At 40.1% G+C, this 23,787-nt stretch overlaps 1 protein-coding gene across 1 annotated transcript in view; it reads left to right on the top strand.

Annotated features, from left to right (window-relative positions):
* Positions 1 to 23,787, top strand: part of LOC141077866 (transmembrane protein 209-like) — a 78,372-nt gene that overhangs the window by 32,716 nt on the left and 21,869 nt on the right. Inside the window, exons 5-8 of the mRNA XM_073564591.1 lie at positions 5,495 to 5,592; positions 10,314 to 10,428; positions 11,410 to 11,507; positions 23,356 to 23,429. Of these exons, the coding sequence (XP_073420692.1) occupies positions 5,495 to 5,592; positions 10,314 to 10,428; positions 11,410 to 11,507; positions 23,356 to 23,429 (385 nt within the window). The remainder of the gene's footprint in view (positions 1 to 5,494; positions 5,593 to 10,313; positions 10,429 to 11,409; positions 11,508 to 23,355; positions 23,430 to 23,787) is intronic.

Genomic DNA, 23,787 nt, shown 5'->3' with positions numbered 1-23,787 from the left:
TTTTGGCGGCTATGAGGTGTACCTGACTGGTGCTAAAAAAAAAAAAAAGGAGTGTTAGTCTGTGTGCTACCCGGCTTTCATTCTTTTTGGTACTGATAAGATATGGATAGACAGATATGGATAAATGGATAGCGCAGATTTCTAATCTGCTTTTGCTATTGAAAACATTATCTATGAGCTTAAAAACCTTTCAGGTGATGCGATATTTTTAAAAAGCTGATCTGCTTTTGCAGCTGAAAAACGTATCCTCAAAAAATGCAGGAAAAACACTGTGTGTGAATGTAGCCTTAGATCAGGAATAGAACAGTCATTTATAGGACATTTCATAACTTTCCCAAACTCCTGTGAAAAAATATTCAGCACATTCTGCATTGATTTACTGTACCCAATTTATTATATATTTTAGGAGTCGGAGTCCGTCCATTTTATTCCGACTCCACGACTCCGACTCCACAGCCCTGGTGACAGGTTCCCTTTAAAACCACTAGGATTGCTTTTATGATGAGTTCTAAAATGCCTAGGGATTGTTTTGAGGATTTCAATATCTTGTAACGAAGATCCTTTTTTTTTATGTCTCTGACTTGTTCCAGAACTCGTGCACGTAATTGATGAGTTGTCATGCCAATGTAAATGAAATTACAAGAGCATTTGGCATAGTAGACTACATTTTCAGTTTTGCAATTGATGTGATGAGTAATGGAAAAAGTTTTAGTGGCATTACTGTTTTCAAAAGTAGATACTCTCTCCATGAACCTGCATGCAGAACAATCACCGCATTGAAATGAACCCCATTTTGGGCCAATTTTATTATAAAAAAAGGACTTTGTAGGTGCTACATAGTGTCTCCTAGTTAAAATATCCTTCAGATTCTTGGACCTTCTCCAAGTTACTGAAGGTTGACCCGGAATATGTGGCTCTAAATCCTCATCCGCCAATAATACCAACCAATGTTTCCTCAAAATTGCCATAACATCCTTCCATTCGAAGTTGAAGGTCGTAATGAACGTCACTGATTGTTTATCAGGGTGTTTATTCACTGGGGAATCCTTATGAGAAAGTAATGACTCTCGTGGTGTAAACTTGGCCATTCTATAACCTGATCTGTTGACTCTATGATTATAACCCCTCTGTTGAAGGTTGTTTCTCAAAATAGTAGCCTGATGCTCAAACATAGTCATTAGAACAGATACGTTTCATCCGTAGAAATTGGCTGACAGGTATGGACTTAAATACCTGCGGATGATGTGAATAGCTGGCATGCAACATGGTGGTCGTTGCTGTACACTTGCGAAAAACATTAGTGGTAATGAATCCTCTCATGTCTTTTTGCAGACATACATCTAGAAAATCTACTTTCTCCTTGCTATACTGCCATGTCAGATGGATGTTCAGTTGGTTTCTATTCAATCTATTGAGGAAGGAAACAAGAGAAACCTCAGACCCTTGCCAGATAAGCAAAATATCGTCTATGTATCTAGACCATGAGACCACGGCATCAATGCCCTCCAAATCATGAACAACCTCTCTTTCCCACAGCCCCAGGAAAAGATTTGCATTCGAGGGCGCACAAGTCTCCCCCATAGCAGTTCCCTGGAGCTGTAGGAAGAATCGGTCTTTGAATGTAAAAAAATTGTGGGTCAAAAAAAACGTAACAGATCAAGAATAAAATTTAACTAAATCAGTGTCTAAATTAGCCATTTGGAGGAAAAATTTTGATGCCGTGATCCCATGGTCATGCTGTATGGACGTATACAACGATTCGACGTCGCAGGCAACTAAGAACATATCGCGTTCCAATTGAATACCATTAACACGATTGAGGATATCTGTTGTGTCCTTGATGTAAAAAGGTAATGTTTCCACACATTTTTGAAGATAAAAATCAATGAATCTACAGATGCCCTCCGTTAAGCTAACCTATTCCTGAAACAATGGGGCGTCCTGTCGGATTACTGGAGTTTTTATGTATTTTTGGTGTTAAATAAAAAGTAGGGATCACCGGATGCTCAGTAACAAGACCCTCAAACATCTTATTAGAGATTATACCTTGGTCTCTGGCCAGATTTAACATATGATCCAACTCAATTTTGAACCGATCCAAAGGATTATTATCCAATTTTTTGTAACACTGTGTCATATTGAGTTGTCTAAACGTCTCCCATTCATACATATCTACAGGCCATAACACAACATTTCCCCCCTTATCAGCAGGTTTTATAACTACATTTTTCAAATTTTTAAGCTCCTTAATCGCTTTATTTTGTGCTGCTGTCAAATTAAATCTTGAAATGCGTTTGAAGATCCCAGCCATGTCCCTTTTAACTAATTTGACAAAAATATCCACATTGGGACATAGACCAACAGGGGGAAAATGTTGTGAACGACCATGTAGATATGTAGACACCCCTATCTGTTCAGAGGCCCTCTGTTCGTCCAAAAGAACTTCTAGATCTGCCAATGCCCTTTGTTCTACATCACTCGGAAATATATTTTTGGACTGATTGGCAAAATATTTCTTGAAAGTCAATTTTCTGGCAAATAGTTCAAGATCTTTAATAAACGTAAGAGTCAAACGCGGCCGTTGGTGCAAAGGTGAGACCCTTTTCTAACACCTGTATTTGTGTAACTGTGAGGGGTATATTAGAAAGATTAATTACCTTTAAATTCGACGTTGTCGTGTGTCTCTCTTGACAAAATTTACACATGGGAGGAAATGGAGTGGCGGATTTGTGGGACTGATGATCTAACATTCTTTCCTCTCCTCGCCCACTCCGCTTTCCTCAAAAATTGTCTCCACATGATTCTTCAGATTGATTGGAGGTAATAGATGATGACCGTGAGGTTGCCTTTCTATTGATCTTGTTATTCTGCCACCTATAGACTTTCTTTTGTGCAAAATCTTGCAGATCACATTGGAACTTACAAATTTTATGGCTCTGTACCTCTTGTTCCCACTTTATCTCGATATCGACTTCTTTATCGAAATTATTACACTCTTGCGCAGTGAGATTTGACTGTATTTTGGTTCTCAGAAGACCAATTTCACCTTCAATAACTACAAGCCTTTTTTTTATCTGCACCAATACCAATGTTCACTGATGGCATTTTATTTACTTACCGTATATTAAACGCCATAGTCATCAGTTGATCTGGATGGGTGACACCTTACTAGTACTGTATATCCCTTTTAATGCTTATAGGGCAGCTTAGGGATTTATGCATCTTATTTCTTTGCATATACCTTTGCATATAATAATCCTTTTTGGTCATACCTCCTGTGTGCTTCTTTGTTATTTTGGTCCCTCCTGTTTGGTACTTTATTTTATTGTGTTGTTATGTGTAGTCTTTCATGAGATATAATAAAATTTGAATTTATACATTTTTACAAATTTGATCTTTGTCCTTCATTTGTGCTTTTTGGTAGTATAAAGGAAAGTCGTCTGCAAAACACTTTTGAACAGCTGCTTTTGCTTCTGACATCGATGCACATGTATGTAGTGTTTCGGACGTCATAATGTAAATATAAACTTTCTTGAAAACCTTACGTGATACAGACTTTTTGTATTCAGCATATCAAAATCTATAAGATACAATAAAATTTTCTCGGGATAAGAACTTCTCTGAAATTTGTTGCGCAGTGTTATTGCATCTTAATGCAGTGTAGCGGCAACCAAAAAAAAAGTAATTCTGGCGGTTTTGACTTTTCTCTCATTATTCCGTTTACCGATCAAATTGGTCCTTATATATTGATCGTGAGATTCTGAACACCGCAATACCAAATTTGTGTTTTTGTCTTTTTTTTTTTTTGGTTTTATTTTGGGGCAAATAGGGGGTGATTTAAACTTTTTAATATTTTTTTATTTTTTAATTTTAAAAACTTTTTTTTTACTTTATTGAAGCAAGTGTAGTCATCCAATATTTGCAACTGTCATATGCTTCACAGCGCGGCAAACAGTGCTTCTCATCAAATGACAGTGTGCACCCGCATCTGTGATCGGAGGTAAAAAGTTTACCTCCGGTCACTGGCATCGGCTAATGGGACTACTGCTCACATCAGCTTATGCCTGCCGCCGCTAATAGCAGCGAAAGCAGGCAGCGGCTGATGGGTGTATTTATCAGCCAGCGCCTGCGTTCTAAATATATAAGTTAAAAAAAAAAAACTTGAGTGGGTTCCCCTGTATTATTGATGACTAGCCAGGCAAAGTTCACAACTGGGGGAAACAACCGGTGTTCGGGAGGCTGAACCCGAACAGTAACATGTACTTCCTGGTGAAGTCTGTGTTCGGTGTTCATGCCCGAACAGTACGTGTTCGGTACGGACACCGAACACTATTATTTGGGCTCACCCATCTCTACTCTTTATTCAAATCCATATTGGCTACATGTTGTTGATGTATACCTTAGACCCTGCTCTCATATTGCTACATACTTGAAAAATGTAAAGCACAAGATTTGTTTCATTGAAACTTTATTGAAAAGAAATCTGAATAACAAAGACTTTAGAAATAGCAAACTATACTGTGTTTACACATGTAACTGTATATATCTGTCCATAACATGGATTATTGTTAATAAAAGCTAATAAATACTGATGTGTATTTAATGCCTTTTTCACACAAATGAAAAAAGGACACATCCAAAAGATCATTGCACTTTCTAAATTTAAATGTAATTGCTTATTGTTTAACAGATACATTAATAATGCAGTATTATCAGAAGCATATTAGAGGTAAGCAATAACACTGCATTGGAGTTGTGCATAGTCATCAAGGTACATTAGCTCATAGAAAGTGTCATGTTTCACTAAGGACCCAAACTCTTTTTTGAATACTATTTGACATTGCTTTAGGAGAAGTTTCTAAATATCTATTTTAGATATTCACTATATTTACATAGCTCTTTTGGTTATCATTCCAGTTATCTGGAATGTAACCTAGTGTCAGTTTTTGGCCTAGGACACCATTTCTGGCGTGTTTTTGTCTACGTTTTTGCGTTTTGATATATAATTAAATTCCGGAGGTGCAATCGATCTTTTGTGTTTTTCCTCTTTTTAATTTGATCACTTCTTACTGCATGTTGTTTTTGTTTTCTGTTTATAGTGTTAACTGATCGGGTTAAATTTGATAGATCAGACTTGGCTACAGGCTGGGTTTCAACAAAGCTCCGTCACAGGCATGTAGTGCCCTCAGTACACCCCCAACTGTCATAACTCACTGGCGCCCCTCGATCACATCGCAAGACAACTGATGGGCGCAGACGATGACAGGCCCCCATGTCGGCACTGTGTTAATGCATCTGTCAGAGACTGACAGCAGCATTTAGCACGTTAGTAGTCACAGGCAGATCTCTGCTCCAACAACGGCTGTTTGTGGCTGAATGTCACATCCAGAGTCTGGCTCCATTTATCCGATCCCATACATATATGGCGGGAAGGAATTAAAGTGGTTTTATTTAAGGCTATTGAGTTTCTTGCTTGTTTTCTTTTTTATTCTAGAACTATCCCATGGTGGATGCATGAGCTCTTACCGGTGGAATGGAGGTGGAGATTTCAAAGGCCGGAAATGGGATACTGACCTTCCTACAGACTCTGCGGTATGGTAGTGTTCATAAACACAGGTTCCTTGAATTGACAGCTCACCAGTGATCACATAGCGATTCACCAGCGATCCTGACACATTGATATCGTTGTCAGGATCGCTGGTGAGTCGCTATGTGTGACTCCAGCCTAACAGTTGTCATTGTGAGAATAAGACAACATTCACATATTTATTTGTTGGTCAAATTTTTTTCCCTAAAATCTGCAGCAAAAACTATATAAAACAAGTTTGAAAAAAAAAGTCTCTCAGATTTCATGGTGTGTTGCCGGTTATGCAATTCAAGCATGCTGTATTCTGCCAGCAATTTCCTCATGAATTTACCATGGATTTCATGCATATCTGTGCAGAGGATAAAATCTGCAGCCAAATTTGCATGTGACACACAGCCTGGAATCCATTACAAAATATATAAGTGTAGCAGACTTTTTCAGGGTCTGAGTGAATTTCAGCTAAGACAGATATATGCGTATATTTTTTAATTATAAACTTCCACAATGAGCCGCTCAAGACTTGTGACAAATTAAAAATACATTTTGTCTGCCTCATCACAAGAACTGCTTGGTCAATCTAGCCTTTTTTCTTTACAGGTGTGGATTTGTCTCAATAATAAGCTGTCCCACTTTATTGGCTATGTAATTGGGTCATGAGGATCAGATCAGTAGCCGTGTGATACCCCTGTTGATCAGCCGTTAGCTCTGGAGACTGCCGTATACAGTGGGGCAAAAAAGTATTTAGTCAGTCAGCAATAGTGCAAGTTCCACCACTTAAAAAGATGAGAGGCGTCTGTAATTTACATCATAGGTAGATCTCAACTATGGGAGACAAACTGAGAAAAAAAAATCCAGAAAGTCACATTGTCACGACCAGCTCTACCCTCGCCTACTGTATTATCACCCATCCCTTGAAGATTGTGAGCCCTCGCGGGCAGGGTCCTCTCTCCTCCTGTACCAGTTATGACTTGTATTGTTTAAGATTATTGTACTTGTTTTTATGTATACCGCTCCTCACATGTAAAGCGCCATGGAATAAATGGCGCTAGAACAATAAATAATAATAATAATAATTGTCTGGTTTTTTTTTTCATTTTATTTGCATATTATGGTGGAAAATAAGTATTTGGTCAGAAACAAAATTTCATCTCAATACTTTGTGATATATCCTTTGTTGGCAATGACAGAGGTCAAACTTTTTCTGTAAGTCTTCACAAGGTTGCCACACACTGTTGTTGGTATGTTGGCCCATTCCTCCATGCAGATCTCCTCTAGAGCAGTGATGTTTTTGGCTTTTCGCTTGGCAACACGGACTTTCAACTCCCTCCAAAGGTTTTCTATAGGGTTGAGATCTGGAGACTGGCTAAATGCTTCTTACAAAGCCACTCCTTCGTTGCCCTGGCGGTGTGCTTTGGATCATTGTCATGTTGAAAGACCCAGCCACGTTTCATCATCAATGCCCTTGCTGATGGAAGGAGGTTTGCACTCAAAATCTCACGATACATGGCCCCATTCATTCTTTCATGTACCCGGATCAGTCGTCCTGGCCCCTTTGCAGAGAAACAGCCCCAAAGCATGATGTTTCCACCACCATGCTTTACAGTAGGTATGGTGTTTGATGGATGCAACTCAGTATTCTTTTTCCTCCAAACACGACAAGTTGTGTTTCTACCAAACAGTTCCAGTTTGGTTTCATCAGACCATAGGACATTCTCCCAAAACTCCTCTGGATCATCCAAATGCTATCTAGCAAACTTCAGACGGGCCCGGACATGTACAGGCTTAAGCAGTGGGCACAAGTCTGGCACTGCAGGATCTGAGTCCATGGTGGCGTAGTGTGTTACTTATGGTAGGCCTTGTTACATTGGTCCCAGCTCTCTGCAGTTCATTCACTAGGTCCCCCCGCGTGGTTCTGGGATTTTTGCTCACCGTTCTTGTGATCATTCTGACCCCACGGGGTGGGATTTTGCGTGGAGCACCAGATCGAGGGAGATTATCAGTGGTCTTGTATGTCTTCCATTTTCTAATTATTGCTCCCACAGTTGATTTCTTCACTCCAAGCTGGTTGGCTATTGCAGATTCAGTCTTCCCAGCCTGGTGCAGGGCTACAATTTTGTTTCTGGTGTCCTTTGACAGCTCTTTGGTCTTCACCATAGTGGAGTTTGGAGTCAGACTGTTTGAGGGTGTGCACAGGTGTCTTTTTATACTGATAACAAGTTTAAACAAGTGCCATTACTACAGGTAATGAGTGGAGGAAAGAGGAGACTCTTAAAGAATAAGTTACAGGTCTGTGAGAGCCAGAAATCTTGATTGCTTGTTTCTGACCAAATACTTATTTTCCACCATAATATGCAAATAAAATGAAAAAAAAACAGACAATGTGATTTTCTGGATTTTTTTTTCTCAGTTTGTCTCCCATAGTTGAGGTCTACCTATGATGTAAATTACAGACGCCTCTCATCTTTTTAAGTGGTGGAACTTGCACTATTGCTGACTGACTAAATACTTTTTTGCCCCACTGTATGTACATATAAAGTACACATTGAACAGACGATTGCTATTCAGCTGCATTCAATGTTTTAAGGCTGCTGCTGAAAACTGAGATCAACTCTAATTCTCTTAAAATAGAAGGGATCTGCAGTGCCAGGCAGCAGCTGCTGCACATTAACCCCTTAGTGACAGAGCCGTTTTGCAGCTTAATGACCAGGCCAATTTTTACAATTCTGACCACTGTCACTTTGAGGTTATAACTCTGGAACGCTTTAACGGATCCAGCTGATTCTGAGATTTTTTTTTCGTGACATATTTTACTTCATGTTAGTGGTAAAATTTCTTCTATATGACTTGTGTTTAGTTATGAAAAAAATGGAAATATTGCGAAAATTTTGCAATTTTCAAACTTTAACTTTTTATGCCCTTAAATCAGAGAGATATGTCACAGAAATTTCTTATTAAATAACATTTCCCACATGTCTACTTTTACATCACCACAATTTTGGAAACAAAATTTTTTTTTGTTAGGAAGTTATAAGGGTTAAAGGTTGACCAGCGATTTCTCGTTTCTCTTTCGCCTCATTGGGGGACACAAGAGACCATGGATGTACGCTGCTGCCACTAGGAGGCTGACACTATGCACAAAAAGGTTAGCTCCTCCGCAGTGTACACCCCACTGACCGGCAGGAAATTCCTCAGTTTAGCTTAGTGTCAGTAGGAGGTGGACACAGGTCCTTCATTGGACCCATATCTACCTCGATGTGCGTCGTTCGTTTTCAGGTTTCAGGAGGGATACAGTGTGAACAGTCACAGCTGTACTCCCACAAAGAGGCTATGAGTACGGCGTGTACTGCCACCCCGTATCCTCATAGTTCTCCGGTTGACCACAGATTCAGCACAGGTGATGTGCCAGCGAAAACGGATGGTCCTTGCCCCCTTCGCCTCCCACCCACTCGCCCACCAGAGCCTGTCATTGGACGAGGCGCGAACACGTAAAGGATGAACAGACAGTATGGGATACTGAAGGTACCTTTATTGGAGCACCAGAACATGAAGCCAGGAGCGGCGCCATAAATAGCGCCGCAGATTCTCGACCGCTCGCGCCTTCCGACGGCCGCCGCATCCCCCTTTGGGTCCGACTGCGGTGTGGACTTTCTTCACCCACCGCCGGTATTCCTGCAGGCTGGCGTCTAGGAGCAGGGCTCTGGCGGCGTCTTCTATAGGGAATCCTATAGCTGAATCCTTCTAAGCTCTATATAGAAATAGGAAGTCAATTTTCCCTTTGAGTGATAAGTCACTGCAAAAGTCCCTGGTAGGTGGAGGAGCGGAGCAGCTGGGTCATGGGTTGAAGAGGGGAATGATAAATGCAGGGACAAGAGATTTCCTGTTTTTACATAGAATAGAGAAAAAAGAATTAGCTGGGTAGAAAGGCAAAATGATCAATTGTAAGTGCTATATAATATGAATGCAATATATTAAGAGGATAAAATATTTGATGGGGTACCTCTTTTACCCTTAGGCTGGAGTCACACACAGCGAATAAAAAATTGGTCCCATTTTAACGGTACGAAATCGCACACAGAATTCTTGTCCAGGGATCCGTCTGTCATCCCATTTTCCGGCGTGGAACCGATTTTATTCGCATCTATGCATCAAATTGACATCCAATGCCAATGCCTGATGCTCTTTGCTGTTGACTTAGAGAAGTCTTGCGATTTAATTACAAGTCACACGTGTGGTGCGTTTTCAATGCGATTTTTAATCACATCCATAGACTTGCATTGTCGAATCCGATCTGAAAATCGGTGACAATCGCAGCATGCTGCGATTGTCTCGGTCCGACGATCGGATGCGATAAAAAATCGCAAGATGTGAGCTGCCCCATAGAATAACATGGGTTCGAATGCAATGCGATTTTTTTATCGCATTGCATTCGTCGTTTTAATCGCCAGTGTGACTCCGGCCTTATAGCGAACACCAGAAAAAAGACAAAAATTGTGCTTCTCAGGCGCTTGGTTTGGGAACACCGGATACCATGGTATATCCTGCAGTCACAAGGAGGCTGACACCCGTACCTTACAAAGAAAGGAGAACTTATTTCAAGCTGGCTCCTTCCTGGCATACATAAGATCAAGAAAATGAGTGCCAAGAAATGTTATTCAGTGTGACAATTATAATGTTATCCTCATGGGTAAAGTCTAGTAAATCTTTTTCCACTTTTTATTTTTTAAAGATACTTATGCATGTGTTCTGTACATATCTTGACTCTCGACTGCCCCCTCATCCCAAGTATCCCGATGGCAAAACCTTCACATCTCAACACTTTGTTCAGACACCTGATAAACCTGGTATGTAATTGTAAAACGAGACCTGATTCTTATCTCTCTCATAATTCACGCAAGCATGTGTTTTTACATTACAATAAAACTGTTTTTACACAAAATACAGCTCTGGCAAAAATTAAGAGACCACTTCCAAATGTTCAGTTTGTCTGATTTTTCTCTTTATAGGTATATTTTTGAGTAAAATGTAAATTGTTCTTTTAGTCTATAAACTAATGTCAACTTGTCTCCGAATTTCCAAGCAATAATTTTATTTTTTTTTCTGAAAAGGAGAAATGGTCAAAATTAAAAAAAAACAATGCTTTCAGACCTCAAATAATGCAAAGAAAACAAGTTCATAATCATTTAGAAACAACAATACTAATGTTTTAACTCAGGAAGAGTTCAGAAATCAATATTTTGTGGAATAACCATGATTTTTAAAAACCGCTTTCATGCGTCTTGAAATGCTTGCCACCAGTCTTTCACACTGCTCCTGGCACAAAAATTTAAGCAGTTCTTTGTTTGATGGCTTGTGACTATCCATCATCCTCTTGATTACATTCCAGAGGTTTTCAATGGGGTTCAGGTCTGGAGAATGGGCTGCCCATGACAGAGTTTTGATGTGGTGGTCTCTTAATTTTTTCCAGAGCTGTAAATCTTAACTAGAGCAGATATTTAATGTGAGGATTTCACATATTCTCACATTTTCATCTATACTTACCATATTTTATTTTTTTGCCATAAAAGATCTTTTTTTAATTCCACGTGTACTTCCTGGTCCCTACCACCATGACAGGATGGCATAGGGAATAGGATGGTTATGACAAGCAAGCAAGTTTCTAGATAATTCAGGAATACTACACATAGTGCAATATATATTAGCATTGGACCTTCATTGGAAGGTATGGAGCAGATGTTAATAGCTTAATTCACAGATCCTTTTGTACGTGGGAGATATAATTTTAATTGTAACTTCTGTTTGTTTTTATTTTTTTCTCTTCCTAGATACAACAAATGAAAATGTCTTTTGTATCCACCAGAGCAACATCAATCCTCCCCACTATGAGCTTGTCTACCAAAAGCACATATACAACTTGCCAAAGGTATCATTTTTATAAATTCCAGCAAAAACAAACAAAAAATAATTGATACAATGATCCAAACAAAAAATGTAAACTCCAAAAGATAAGAGGCCATGGGCCTCCTAGAAATCAATATCCAATAACCTAAGAAAAAATTCCAAGACTATTTAATTATTGCAAATAGACAGTCTCACATCCTTGTACTTGGAAAAGTGTAAAAATTACAGTTTTTATTAATGTTATTGAACCTAATTACAATAAAAGGTCTTGAATGGTGAAAGCACAGAAACATAGGGGTATGCCTAAGAACATTGTATAGACGGGTAGCAACTCGTGTCACAAAACAAGATTGATAATTTTACAGAATATTCCTAGTCACATGATTGTATAAAAGTATGCAAATGTAAGGCAAATCATAAGTTTGCCAAGTTGTACCAGGACTAATAGAATTAACAAGTAGCAAGCACAGAGCAAATGTAAATAAAGAGGAGCTTACCCATGACTTGATATGTCTCGGTGTAACCCGCAAAACCCCAACACGCGTTTCGTATGGGTTTCCTCAGGGAATTGTGATTGCCTGATATAGGACTCCCCACAAGTGATTGAAAATAAGGCATAGAGTGGCGCATGGGTAGTGGCATTCATGTCATGTGCGCATCATTTTCGGCCAATCCGGTGACATGGCGGGTCAAAGGAAAATTTTCTTGTGATGTCATTGATCTGCACACGTCACCCATGGATGCTTTTACAAAAAGAAAAAGACAGCGGGCACCACATAGATGTAAGGGTCAGGGATCAACCATATGCATATAAAAAGGTACAAAAAGAAACGAGAAAAAGAATATGCATAACATAGTAACATAGTTTTAAAGGCTGAAGGAAGACCTTATGTCCATCTAGTTCAGCCTATTTTTAGTGCAGCTGTTCTGCATTGTTGATCCTGGGGAAGGCAAAAAACACAGAGTAGAAGCCAATTTTCTCCATAGGGAAAAAAATTCCTTCCCCTAAGCTGGGTCAACCATCTACCTATAATATTCTGTTATTCGTTACCTTCTATACTGTTACTCACAAGAAAAGCATCCATTCCTTTCTTAAATTCATTCAGTGAGTTGGTCATCACCACTTCCTCAGGAAGAGAATTCCAGAGCCTCACTGCTCTTACCGTGAAGAACCCTCTTCTATGCTGGTGCAGAAATTGTCTTTCCTCCAAACAAAGAGAATGCCCCCTTGTTCTTGTCACAGTCCTTGGTACAAACACTTCATTGGATAGATCTCTGTATTGCCCTCTGATATACTAACAAAGGGATCAACCTTGACAAATCTTTATTTAGTTAACAAATACAAAAGAGGCATAGAAAAACACCATAATTTAAAAACATCTTAAAAAGTCCATATGGCAAAGAGAAAACAGACCAAACATGGTCCTCCCCAGGTCATAAATAGATGAAAAGTAAATCTAGCAAGTGATTGAAAATAAGGCATAGAGTGGCGCATGGGTAGTGGCATTCATGTCATGTGCGCATCACTTTCAGCCAATCCGGTGACATGGCGGGTCAAAGGAAAAGTTTCCTGTGATGTCATTGATCTGCACTCGTCACCCATGTATGCTTTTAGTGATGCAAAAAGCAGAAGGACGGCAGTAGGCACGCACACTAGCGGTATCCAAATTGGAAAAGGGGCAAACAAAGCATCATACATAATTCAGGTTCTGTTTTTATGATGGACCTGTGCTTCCTCAAAATATTTCTCATTGTTTCCCACTTAGGATTGTATGTAGACATAAAACGGTTCATAGCAAGTGAGCTTTTCTGCTACACACAGGCGATCTGATCATCGCCTGTGTGTAGCAGAGGCGAGCAAAGTACTACAGCTTCTAGTCTCCCATATTAAAGCATGCAAAACTTCAAAAAGTTTTTAACAATATTGAAAATATATATATAAAAGTTCAAATCGCCCACATTTCGCCCCGTTCAAAATAAAACTATAAAAAAATCAAATGTACACACATTTGGTATCGCAGTGTTCCAAATCGCCTGATCAATCAATATAAAAAAAATAGCCTGATTGTGAAATTGCGTAACATGGAAATAATTCAAAACGCCAGAATTAGGTTTTTTTGGTCTTTGCTACATTGCAATAAAATGCAATAACGGGCGATCAAAAGATCATATGTATACCAAAATGGTATAAATAAAAACGTCATCTTAGCCCACAAAAAATAAGCCCACACCCAGCCCCAGATCACAAGAAATGGAGACGCTACAGGTTTTGGAAAGTAGCGCTCTTTTTTTTTTTTTTTATTTATTTTTTTTTTAAAATACCACTTACTGTATTTTTCGGATTGTAAGACGCACTTTTATGATCCACAAATTAGGTGGAAATTGGGGGTGCGTCTTGAAAACCAAACACTGTTCTTACCGAGGGGTCAATGCTGCGGGCCTGGAGCTGGGGGTGTTGCAGTCGTGGTGTGGTGGTCGTGCGGTGGTGGTACGGCGGCAAGCGGTGGTGGTACTGTGGTGAGCTGTAGCCCTGCAGCGGCATAAGGGTCTGGCTTCTCACTCTGCGCAGATGGAGGAAAGCCGAGATCTGCGCCTGCCTTTATGCGATATCTCCTGGAAAATGGCCATGGATGCAGCGCAGGTGCAACACCAATGGAGATTTCGGCACCAAGATCTCAGGAGATGAGATCTCAGCGCCAATAACCTCCATCTGCACATGCGCCGCCTGGGCAGAAATTTTCCCGGAGTCCACTGCATAGTAAACGGTGCAGGGGCTCTGGGCTTTCACAAAACGTCAGTGGAGCCCCCGCACTCTTGCCTCCTCCAGCTGTGACCCTGCTCCACTGCGGCCTGCACCACCGAACACCCCTTTCTCCCCAGTCTGGGGTCCGCAGCATCGCCCCACTCCTGCCTCCACCAGCAGCGACCCTGGGACCCCGCTTCACCGCAGCCACACCCCCGGAAAGCAAGAAGACGCATGGATTGTAAGAAGCACCACTATTTTATTTAAAAAAGTTTTCTTTTCCTAGTTCTCTCCTCAAAATTTGGTGTGCGTCTTATAAACCACAAAATACAGTAAATAAAAACGAACCTAGACATGTTTGATGTCTGTGAACTCGTAATCACCTGGAAAATCATAATGGCTGGTCAGTTTTAGCATTAAATTAACCTTTTTTTTTATTTTTAAAAAAGCAAAAAAATGAGGAATAGCACTTTTTTTTTTTTTTTTTTGCCATTCACCGCACTTGGAATTTTTTTTACAGTTTTCGTGTACATGATATGTTAAAACCAATAGTGTAGTTCAAAAGTATAACTTGTCCCGCAAAAAACAAGCCCTCACATGGCCATAGTGACCGAAAAATTAAAAAAAAAAAGTTATGGCTATGGGAAGAAGGGGAGCAAAAAACGGAAATTCAAAACTTAAATACCCTTGTTAATCTTTAAGGGGTTGATCTTTAAGGGATAGTGATGAGTGAACATTGTTGGCTCCCTCGTTCTTTGGCAAGCTATAGCGCTTACCGATATAGCTGCATCGGAAACCCGGCTATCTGGAGCGTTCCCGATAATCAGCTGTCGGTGCCGAAGCTGCATGTGTCGTGGCTGTGTGACAGTCATGCATGGAGAGCCTGTGTGTTGTGACGGTCACACAGCCACGACACATGCAGCTGCGGCACCGAACAGCTGATTATTGGGAGCGCTCCAGGTAGCCGGGTTACCCATGCAGCTATATCGGTAAGCGCTATAGCTTGCTGAATAAGGAAGGAGCTGACTGTTTGTTCATCTCTAGTTAAGAACCCTTGAATCTGATAAAAGAGAAGAACCATGTAGGCTTTCTCTGCTTAAAGGTTTCTTAAGTTCTCTTGAGCAGCTCACAGCCCTGAAGTCTCCTTACATATATATATTACGATATCAAGGTTTAACTTCAGTGTTATTTATCAGCCTAAAATAGTGGAGTAGGTAATGGTTGTAATCCTTGTCATCAGAATCATTTCACTGAGATGATAGTCTGCTGTGTGATGCAATACATAGCATGTACACGCAAAAAAAGTTGTAAAAAAAAAAAATCCTCAAATTGATTTTTGAGCAAAAAAAGTGTTTAAGCAAATCCAAATGCTGGCAAGGATGCCCATATCTTTTACATTTTTATACTTTCAAAATAAATGTTTTAAGTAGTCTCATCTTTTATTATATACCAGTTTATAACTAATATACGGTACATAAGTGCAGCCCTAGATTGCTGCTACATTTTAGATGTCCATATTAGATAAATTATGCATAATTTGATTCTGCAATTATAAATGTGATTGCACAGTTTAGTACACGAGGTGATGGCTTTTTGTTGACGTCAAAGTGCCTTTTTGAGGCCACAATAATGTCTAGACTGATACTCCTTTTTGTACAATATCCAGGTGCTTCTCACATAATTAGAATATCATCAAAAATTTAATTTATTTCAGTTCTTCAATATAAAAAGTGAAACTCCTATATTATATCGAGTCATTACAAACAGAGTGATCTATTTCATGTGTTTATTTCTGTTGATGTTGATGATTATCTCAGTAAATTAGAATACTTTTAAACACCAGCTTGAAAAATGATTTTAAAATCCGAAATGTTGGCCTACTGAAATGTATGTTCAGTAAATGCATTCAATACTTGGCCGGGGCTCCTTTTGCATCAATGCGTCGCGGCATGGAGGCAACCAGCCTGTGACACTGCTGAGGTGTTACTTAAGCCCAGGTTGCTTTTATAGCAGACTTCAGCTCAACTGCATTTTTGGGTCTGGTGTCTCTCATCTTCCTCTTGACAATACCCCATAGATTCTCTATAGGGTTAAAGTCAGGCGAGTTTGCTGGCCAATCAAGCACAGTGATACTGTTGTTTTTAAACCAGGTATTGCCACCTGTCCACACTGACAAAAGTACCAAGTCCTGCTGGAGAATGAAATTTCCATCTCCAAGCAGCTTGTCGGCAGAGGGAAGCATGAAGTGCTCTAAAATTTCTTGGTAGACGGCTGCGCTGACTTTGGTTTTTATAAACCACAGTGGACCTACACCAGCAGATGACATGGCTCCCCAAACCATCACTGATTTTGGAAACTTCACACTTGACTTTAAGCAGCTTGGACTGTGTGCCTCTCCACTCTTCCTCTAGACTCTGCGACTTGGCTTTCCAAATGAAATGCAAAATTTGCTTTAATCTGGAAACGACACCTTCAACCACTGCGCAACAGTCCAGTTCTTTTTCTCCTTGGCCCATATAAGACACTTCTGGCATTGTCTATTGGTCATGAGTGGCTTGGCGCACGGAATGCAACACTTGTAGCCCAAGTCCTGGATACGTCTCTGTGTGTTGGCTCTTGAAGCAATGACTCCAGCAGCAGTCCACTTCTTGTGAATCACCCCAACATTTTTAAATGGCCTTTTCGTAACAATCCTTTCAAGGATGCGGTTATCCCGGTTGCTTGTGCACATTTTTCTACCACACTTTTTCCTTTCACTCAACTTTCCATTAACCCCTTTCCTACATTGGACGTAATATTCCGTCCATGTGACCTGGGCCCTAAGTCCCATGGACGGAATATTACGTCTAGCGCGATCAGCTGCGCTCACGGGGGGGACACGGCCGGCACGTTAACCCCTTGCACACCGCGGGGGTTAAAGGGAAGCATCGGCAGGGAGGGAGCTACCTCCTTGCTTCCCTGAGCCCCCCACAGCAGCACAATGTGCAGCGCTGCTGCGGGGGGCTCCTTCCCTGCAGGCCCCCGAATCCAAGATGGCGACAGGGGCCTGCAGGGAGCTGGCTTCCTCAGTGCCTGCAAAGCACAGGCATGAGGAAGTCTGCAGCAGTGCCTGTGACCGCTGATCTGTCACAGGACAGTGATGTCCCACCTGGGACAATGTAATAAAGTTTAAAAAAAAAGTTAAAATAATTTTAAAAAAATCGCCAAATAAATTGGAAAAAAAATATTCCCCCAATAAATTCATTTTTTGGAAATAAATAAAAAAAACAAAAACAATAGTACACATATTTAGTATCGCCACGTCCGTAACGACCTGCCCTATAAAACTGTCCCATTAGTTAACCCCTTTAGCGAACCCTTTAAAAAATAAAAATAAAAAAACGAAGCAAAAAATAATTTATCATACCGCCGAACAAAAAGTGCAATAACGCGCGATCAAAAAGACGCATATAAATATCCATGGTACCGCTGAAAACGTCATCTTGTCCCGCAAAAACAAGCCGCCACACAGCATCATCCGCAAAAAATAAAAAAGTTATAGCTCGCAGAATAAAGTGATGGAAAAATAATTATTTTTTATATAAAATTGTTTTCATTGCATAAAACCGACAAAACATAAAAAAAGACCAAAATGAGGTATCACTGTAACCGTACTGACCAGAAGAAGAAAACCGCTTTATCAATTTTACCGCACGCGGAACGGTGTAAACGCACCCCCCCAAAAGAAATTCATGAAACGCTGGTTTTTGTTCATTCTGCGTCCCAAAAATCGGAATAAAAAGCGATAAAAAAAAGTCACGTGCCCGAAAATGGTATCAATAAAAACATCAACTCGTCCCGCAAAAATTAAGACCTCACATGACTCAGTGGGTCAAAATACGGAAAAATTATAGCTCTCAATATGTGGTGATGCAAAAACTATTTTTACAATAAAAAGCGTCTTTTAGCGTGTGACAGCTGCCAAATATAAAAACCCGCCATAAATAGTAAATCAAACCCCCCGTTATCACCCCCTTAGTTAGGGAAAAATAATAAAATTAAAAGAAAATGTATTTATTTCCATTTTCCCATTAGGGCTAGAGTTAGGACCAGGGCTAGGGTTAGGGCTGAGATTAGGGTTAGGGGTGTGTTGGGGTTAGGGTTGGAGTTAGAATTGGGGGTTTCCACTGTTGGGGCACATCAGGTGCTCTCCAAACGCAACATAGCGTCTGATCTCAATTCCAGCCAATTCTGAGTTGAAAAAGTCAAATGGTGGTCCTTCCCTTCCAAGCTCTGCCATGCGCCCAAACAGTGTTTTACCCCTACATATGGGGTATCAGCCTACTCAGGACAAATTGCAAAACAACTTTTGGGGTCCAATTTCTCCTGTTACCCTTAGGAAAATAAAAAATTGGGGGCAAAAATATCATTTTTGTGGAAAAAAAATGATTTTTTTATTTTCACGCCCAGTCATGATAAACTTCTGTGAAGCACTGAGGGGTTCAAAGTGCTCACCACACAACTAGATAAGTTCCTTATGGGGTCTAGTTTCCAAAATGGGGTCACTTGTGAGAGGTTTCCACTGTTTAGGTACATCAGGGGCTCTCCAAAAGCAACATGACACCCGCAGACCATTCCATCACAGTCTGCATTCCAAAACATCACTACTTCCCTTCCGAGACCCGACGTGTGCACATACAGTAGTTTTCTCCCACATATGGGGTATCAGTGTACTCAGGACAATTTGGACAACAACTTTTGGGGTCCAATTTCTCCTGGTACCCTTGGGAAAATAAAAAAATTGATGACTAAAAGATCATGTTTGTGGAAAAAATACGATTTTTTTTTATTTTCATGCCCGGGTGTTGTAAACTTCTGTGAAGCAATGGAGGGGTCAAAGTGCTCACCACACATCTAGATAAGTTCCTTGGGGGGTCTAGTTTCCAAAATGGTGTCATTTGTGGGGGGTTTCCACTGTTTTGGTACATCAGGGGCTCTCCAAACGCGACATGGTGTCCGATCTCAATTCCAGCCAAAAACCTCAAATGGCGCTGCTTCCCTTCCGAGCTCTGCCATGCGCCCAAATAGTGGTCTAGCCCCACATATGGGGTATCAGCGTACTCAGGACAAATTGCACAATAACTTGGTCCTGTTACCCTTGGGAAAATAAAAATTGGGGGTGAAAAGATCATTTTTGTGGAAAAAATATGATTTTTTAATTGTATAGCTGTACGTTATAAACTTCGGTGAAGCCCTTGTGGGTTCAAAGTTCTCAGCACATATCTAGATAAGTTCCTTGGGGGGTCTAGTTTCCAAAATGGGGTCACTTGTGGGGGGTTTCCACTGTTTAGGTGCATCAGGGGCTCTCCAAACGTGACATGGCGTCCGATCTGAATTCCAGCCAATTTTGCTTTGAAAAAGTCAAACGGCGCTCCTTCCCTTCTGAGCTCTGCCATGCGCCGAAACAGTGGTTCCCCCCCACATATCAGGTATCAGCGTACTCAGGACAAATTGCACAATAACTTTTGCAGTCCAATTTCTCCTGTTACCCTTGGTAAAATAAAAAAAATTGAACCTGAAGTATTTTTTTTGTGAAAAAAAGTTAGATGTTCATATTTTTTTTTTTTTTTTTAAATATTCAAAAAATTCCTGTGACGCACCTAAAGGGTTAATAAACTTCTTGAATGTGGTTTTTTGCACCTTAAGGGGTGCAGTTTTTAGAATGGTGTCACTTTTGGGTATTTTTTATCATATAGACCCCTCAAAGTGGCTTCAAATGTGATGTGGTCCGTAAAAATAAAATGGTGTTGCAAAAATAAGAAATCACTGGTCAATTTTTAACCCTTATAACTTCCTAACAAAAAAAAAATCTTGGTTACAAAATTGTGCTGATGTAAAGTAAACATGTGGGAAATGTTACTTATCAAGTTTTTTGTGTGACGTATCTGTGATTTAAGGGCATAAAAATTCAAAGTTGGAAAATTGCGAAATTTTCGCCAAATTTCCGTTTTTTTTTTCACAAACGCAGTTATTTGAATGAAATTTTACCACTAACATGAAGTACAATATGTCACTAGAAAACAGTGTCAGAATCACCGGGATCCATGGAAGCATTTCAGAGTTATTACCTCATAAAGGGACAGTGGTCAGAATTGTAAAAATTGGCCCGGGAGTTAACGTGCAAACCACCCTTGGTAGTGAAGGGGTTAATATGCTTGGATTGTACCGTGTTAGCCAGTAGATAGAAAAATATTCAGGATTGAGAGTCCTCAGTAGTTGATACCTTTTAATGGCTAGCTGAAAAGATGGTAACACATTGCAAGCTTTCGAGACTACTCAGGTCTCTTCATCAGGCTAGACTAATACAAAATCTGAAGTCACATATTTATGCACAATACAGCCTAGAAAAAATGCAATAGATAAGACAAGTGACGTGAAGCAGAACTATCAATATGGGAGAGGGAGAAACATAAATATAAACATTGGACCAGTTCATAGATAAGGAGTCCGGATGTTTTATGGTCCTCTGATTGGGGTCTAGTTCTGTGTTGTGATGCCCCCACAAGGTTTTAAAAGGAAATTCCTTAATTGATGTAAAAAGACATAAATCCATGCGACACATTCATTCCAGCACTGAGAGTGTCAAAGTTCGTCATAAATTTGTACTCCCAAACTCGTCTTTTTACATCAATTAAGGAATTTCCTTTTAAAACCTTGTGGGGGCATTACAACACAGAACTAGACCCCAATCAGAGGACCATAAAACATCCGGACTCCTTATCTAAGAACTGGTCCAATGTTTATATTTATGTTTCTCCCTCTCCCATATTGATAGTTCTGCTTCACGTCACTTGTCTTATCCATTGCATTTTTTCTGTGTTGTATTGTGCATAAATATCTGACTTCAGATTTTGTATTAGTCTAGCCTGATGAAGAGACCTGAGTAGTCTCGAAAGCTTGCAATGTGTTACCATCTTTTCAGTTAGCCATTAAAAGGTATCAACTACTGAGGACTCTCAATCCTGAATATTTTTCTATGCTTGGATACAACACTCTGTGAACAGCCAGCTTCTTTAGCAATGACCTTTTGTGGTTACCCTCCTTGTGGAGTGTGTCAATGACTGCCTTCTGGACATCTGTCAAGTCAGCAGTCTTCCCCACGACTGTGGAGCCTACTGAAACAGACTAACTGACCTTTTTTAAATGCTTAGGAAGCATTTGCAGATGTTTTTGTTAATTATTCTAATTTACTGAGAGACTTTATTAGGTTTTCATTGGCTGTTAGCCATAATCAACATTAACAGAAATAAACACTTGAAATAGATCACTCTGTTTGTAATGACTCTATCTAATATGAATTTCACTTTTTGTATTGAAGAACTGAAATAAAATAACTTTGATATTCTAATTTTGCAAGAAGCACCTGTATTCTGCATCATTGATATTTTCTTTTGTGTGTATGTGTATATATATGTATGTACAGTGGGGCAAAAAAGTATTTAGTCAGTCAGCAATAGTGCAAGTTCCACCACTTAAAAAGATGAGAGGCGTCTGTAATTTACATCATAGGTAGACCTCAACTATGGGAGACAAACTGAGAAAAAAAAAATCCAGAAAATCACATTGTCTGGTTTTTTTTCCTTTTATTTGCATATTATGGTGGAAAATAAGTATTTGGTCAGAAACAAGCAATCAAGATTTCTGGCTCTCACAGACCTGTAACTTCTTCTTTAAGAGTCTCCTCTTTCCTCCACTCATTACCTGTAGTAATGGCACCTGTTTAAACTTGTTATCAGTATGAAAAGACACCTGTGCACACCCTCAAACAGTCTGACTCCAAACTCCACTATGGAGAAGACCAAAGAGCTGTCAAAGGACACCAGAAACAAAATTGTAGCCCTGCACCAGGCTGGGAAGACTGAATCTGCAATAGCCAACCAGCTTGGAGTGAAGAAATCAACTGTGGGAGCAATAATTAGAAAATGGAAGACATACAAGACCACTGATAATCTCCCTCGATCTGGTGCTCCACGCAAAATCCCACCCCGTGGGGGCAGAATGATCACAAGAACGGTGAGCAAAAATCCCAGAACCACGCGGGGGGGACCTAGTGAATGAACTGCAGAGAGCTGGGACCAATGTAACAAGGCCTACCATAAGTAACACACTACGCCACCATGGACTCAGATCCTGCAGTGCCAGACGTGTCCCACTGCTTAAGCCTGTACATGTCCGGGCCCGTCTGAAGTTTGCTAGAGAGCATTTGGATGATCCAGAGGAGTTTTGGGAGAATGTCCTATGGTCTGATGAAACCAAACTGGAACTGTTTGGTAGAAACACAACTTGTCGTGTTTGGAGGAAAAAGAATACTGAGTTGCATCCATCAAACACCATACCTACTGTAAAGCATGGTGGTGGAAACATCATGCTTTGGGGCTGTTTCTCTGGAAAGGGGCCAGGACGACTGATCCGGGTACATGAAAGAATGAATGGGGCCATGTATCGTGAGATTTTGAGTGCAAACCTCCTTCCATCAGCAAGGGCATTGAATATGAAATGTGGCTGGGTCTTTCAACATGACAATGATCCAAAGCACACCGCCAGGGCAACGAAGGAGTGGCTTCGTAAGAAGCATTTCAAGGTCCTGGAGTGGCCTAGCCAGTCTCCAGATCTCAACCCTATAGAAAACCTTTGGAGGGAGTTGAAAGTCCGTGTTGCCAAGCGAAAAGCCAAAAACATCACTGCTCTAGAGGAGATCTGCATGGAGGAATGGGCCAACATACCAACAACAGTGTGTGGCAACCTTGTGAAGACTTACAGAAAAAGTTTGACCTCTGTCATTGCCAACAAAGGATATATCACAAAGTATTGAGATGAAATTTTGTTTCTGACCAAATACTTATTTTCCACCATAATATGCAAATAAAAGGAAAAAAAAACAGACAATGTGATTTTCTGGATTTTTTTTTCTCAGTTTGTCTCCCATAGTTGAGGTCTACCTATGATGTAAATTACAGACGCCTCTCATCTTTTTAAGTGGTGGAACTTGCACTATTGCTGACTGACTAAATACTTTTTTGCCCCACTGTATGTATGTATATAATATATAAATATTCCAATATAGTCTTGTGCTTTTGTATATTTCTAGGGGAGAAACAACTTGTTCCATACATTGCTAATGTTTCTGTACATAATAAAGACTAAAGAATCTGGAATGCTTGGGTAAGTGTAATTTTGTTTTGTCAAATGCTAGTCCCTGAATTTACTTCTAGTTTTGTTGAATAAAATAGTTTGAAAGTTACTCACTTAATTTTTCCCATAAATAAGCATTGCATGCACAGATTATACTCTTTAGTCTTCCCTTTTTCCAGAAGTTCTTTGACAATAATTGTTGTGATTTCTGGACCAGTTACAGGTATCCTGACATCAATTTATAGCTTGATTATATGCCTAAGGGTAAGTGCCCACGGATAGGAATCATGCTCACCAACACAAAAAGAGGGCTTTTTGTGTCGGTGAGCTCTGTTTTGTTGTTTAGTGTTAGGACTCGCAAACGTGGGGACTGTTGATGTGGGTTGCA

Source organism: Dendrobates tinctorius, unplaced genomic scaffold (assembly GCF_039654945.1).
Source record: "Dendrobates tinctorius isolate UK_male_01 unplaced genomic scaffold, ASM3965494v1 ptg000463l, whole genome shotgun sequence".
Taxonomy (NCBI): domain Eukaryota; kingdom Metazoa; phylum Chordata; class Amphibia; order Anura; family Dendrobatidae; genus Dendrobates; species Dendrobates tinctorius.
The sequence above is the reverse complement of the archived record's forward strand: the minus strand, read 5'-3'. Positions and strand labels throughout refer to the sequence as shown.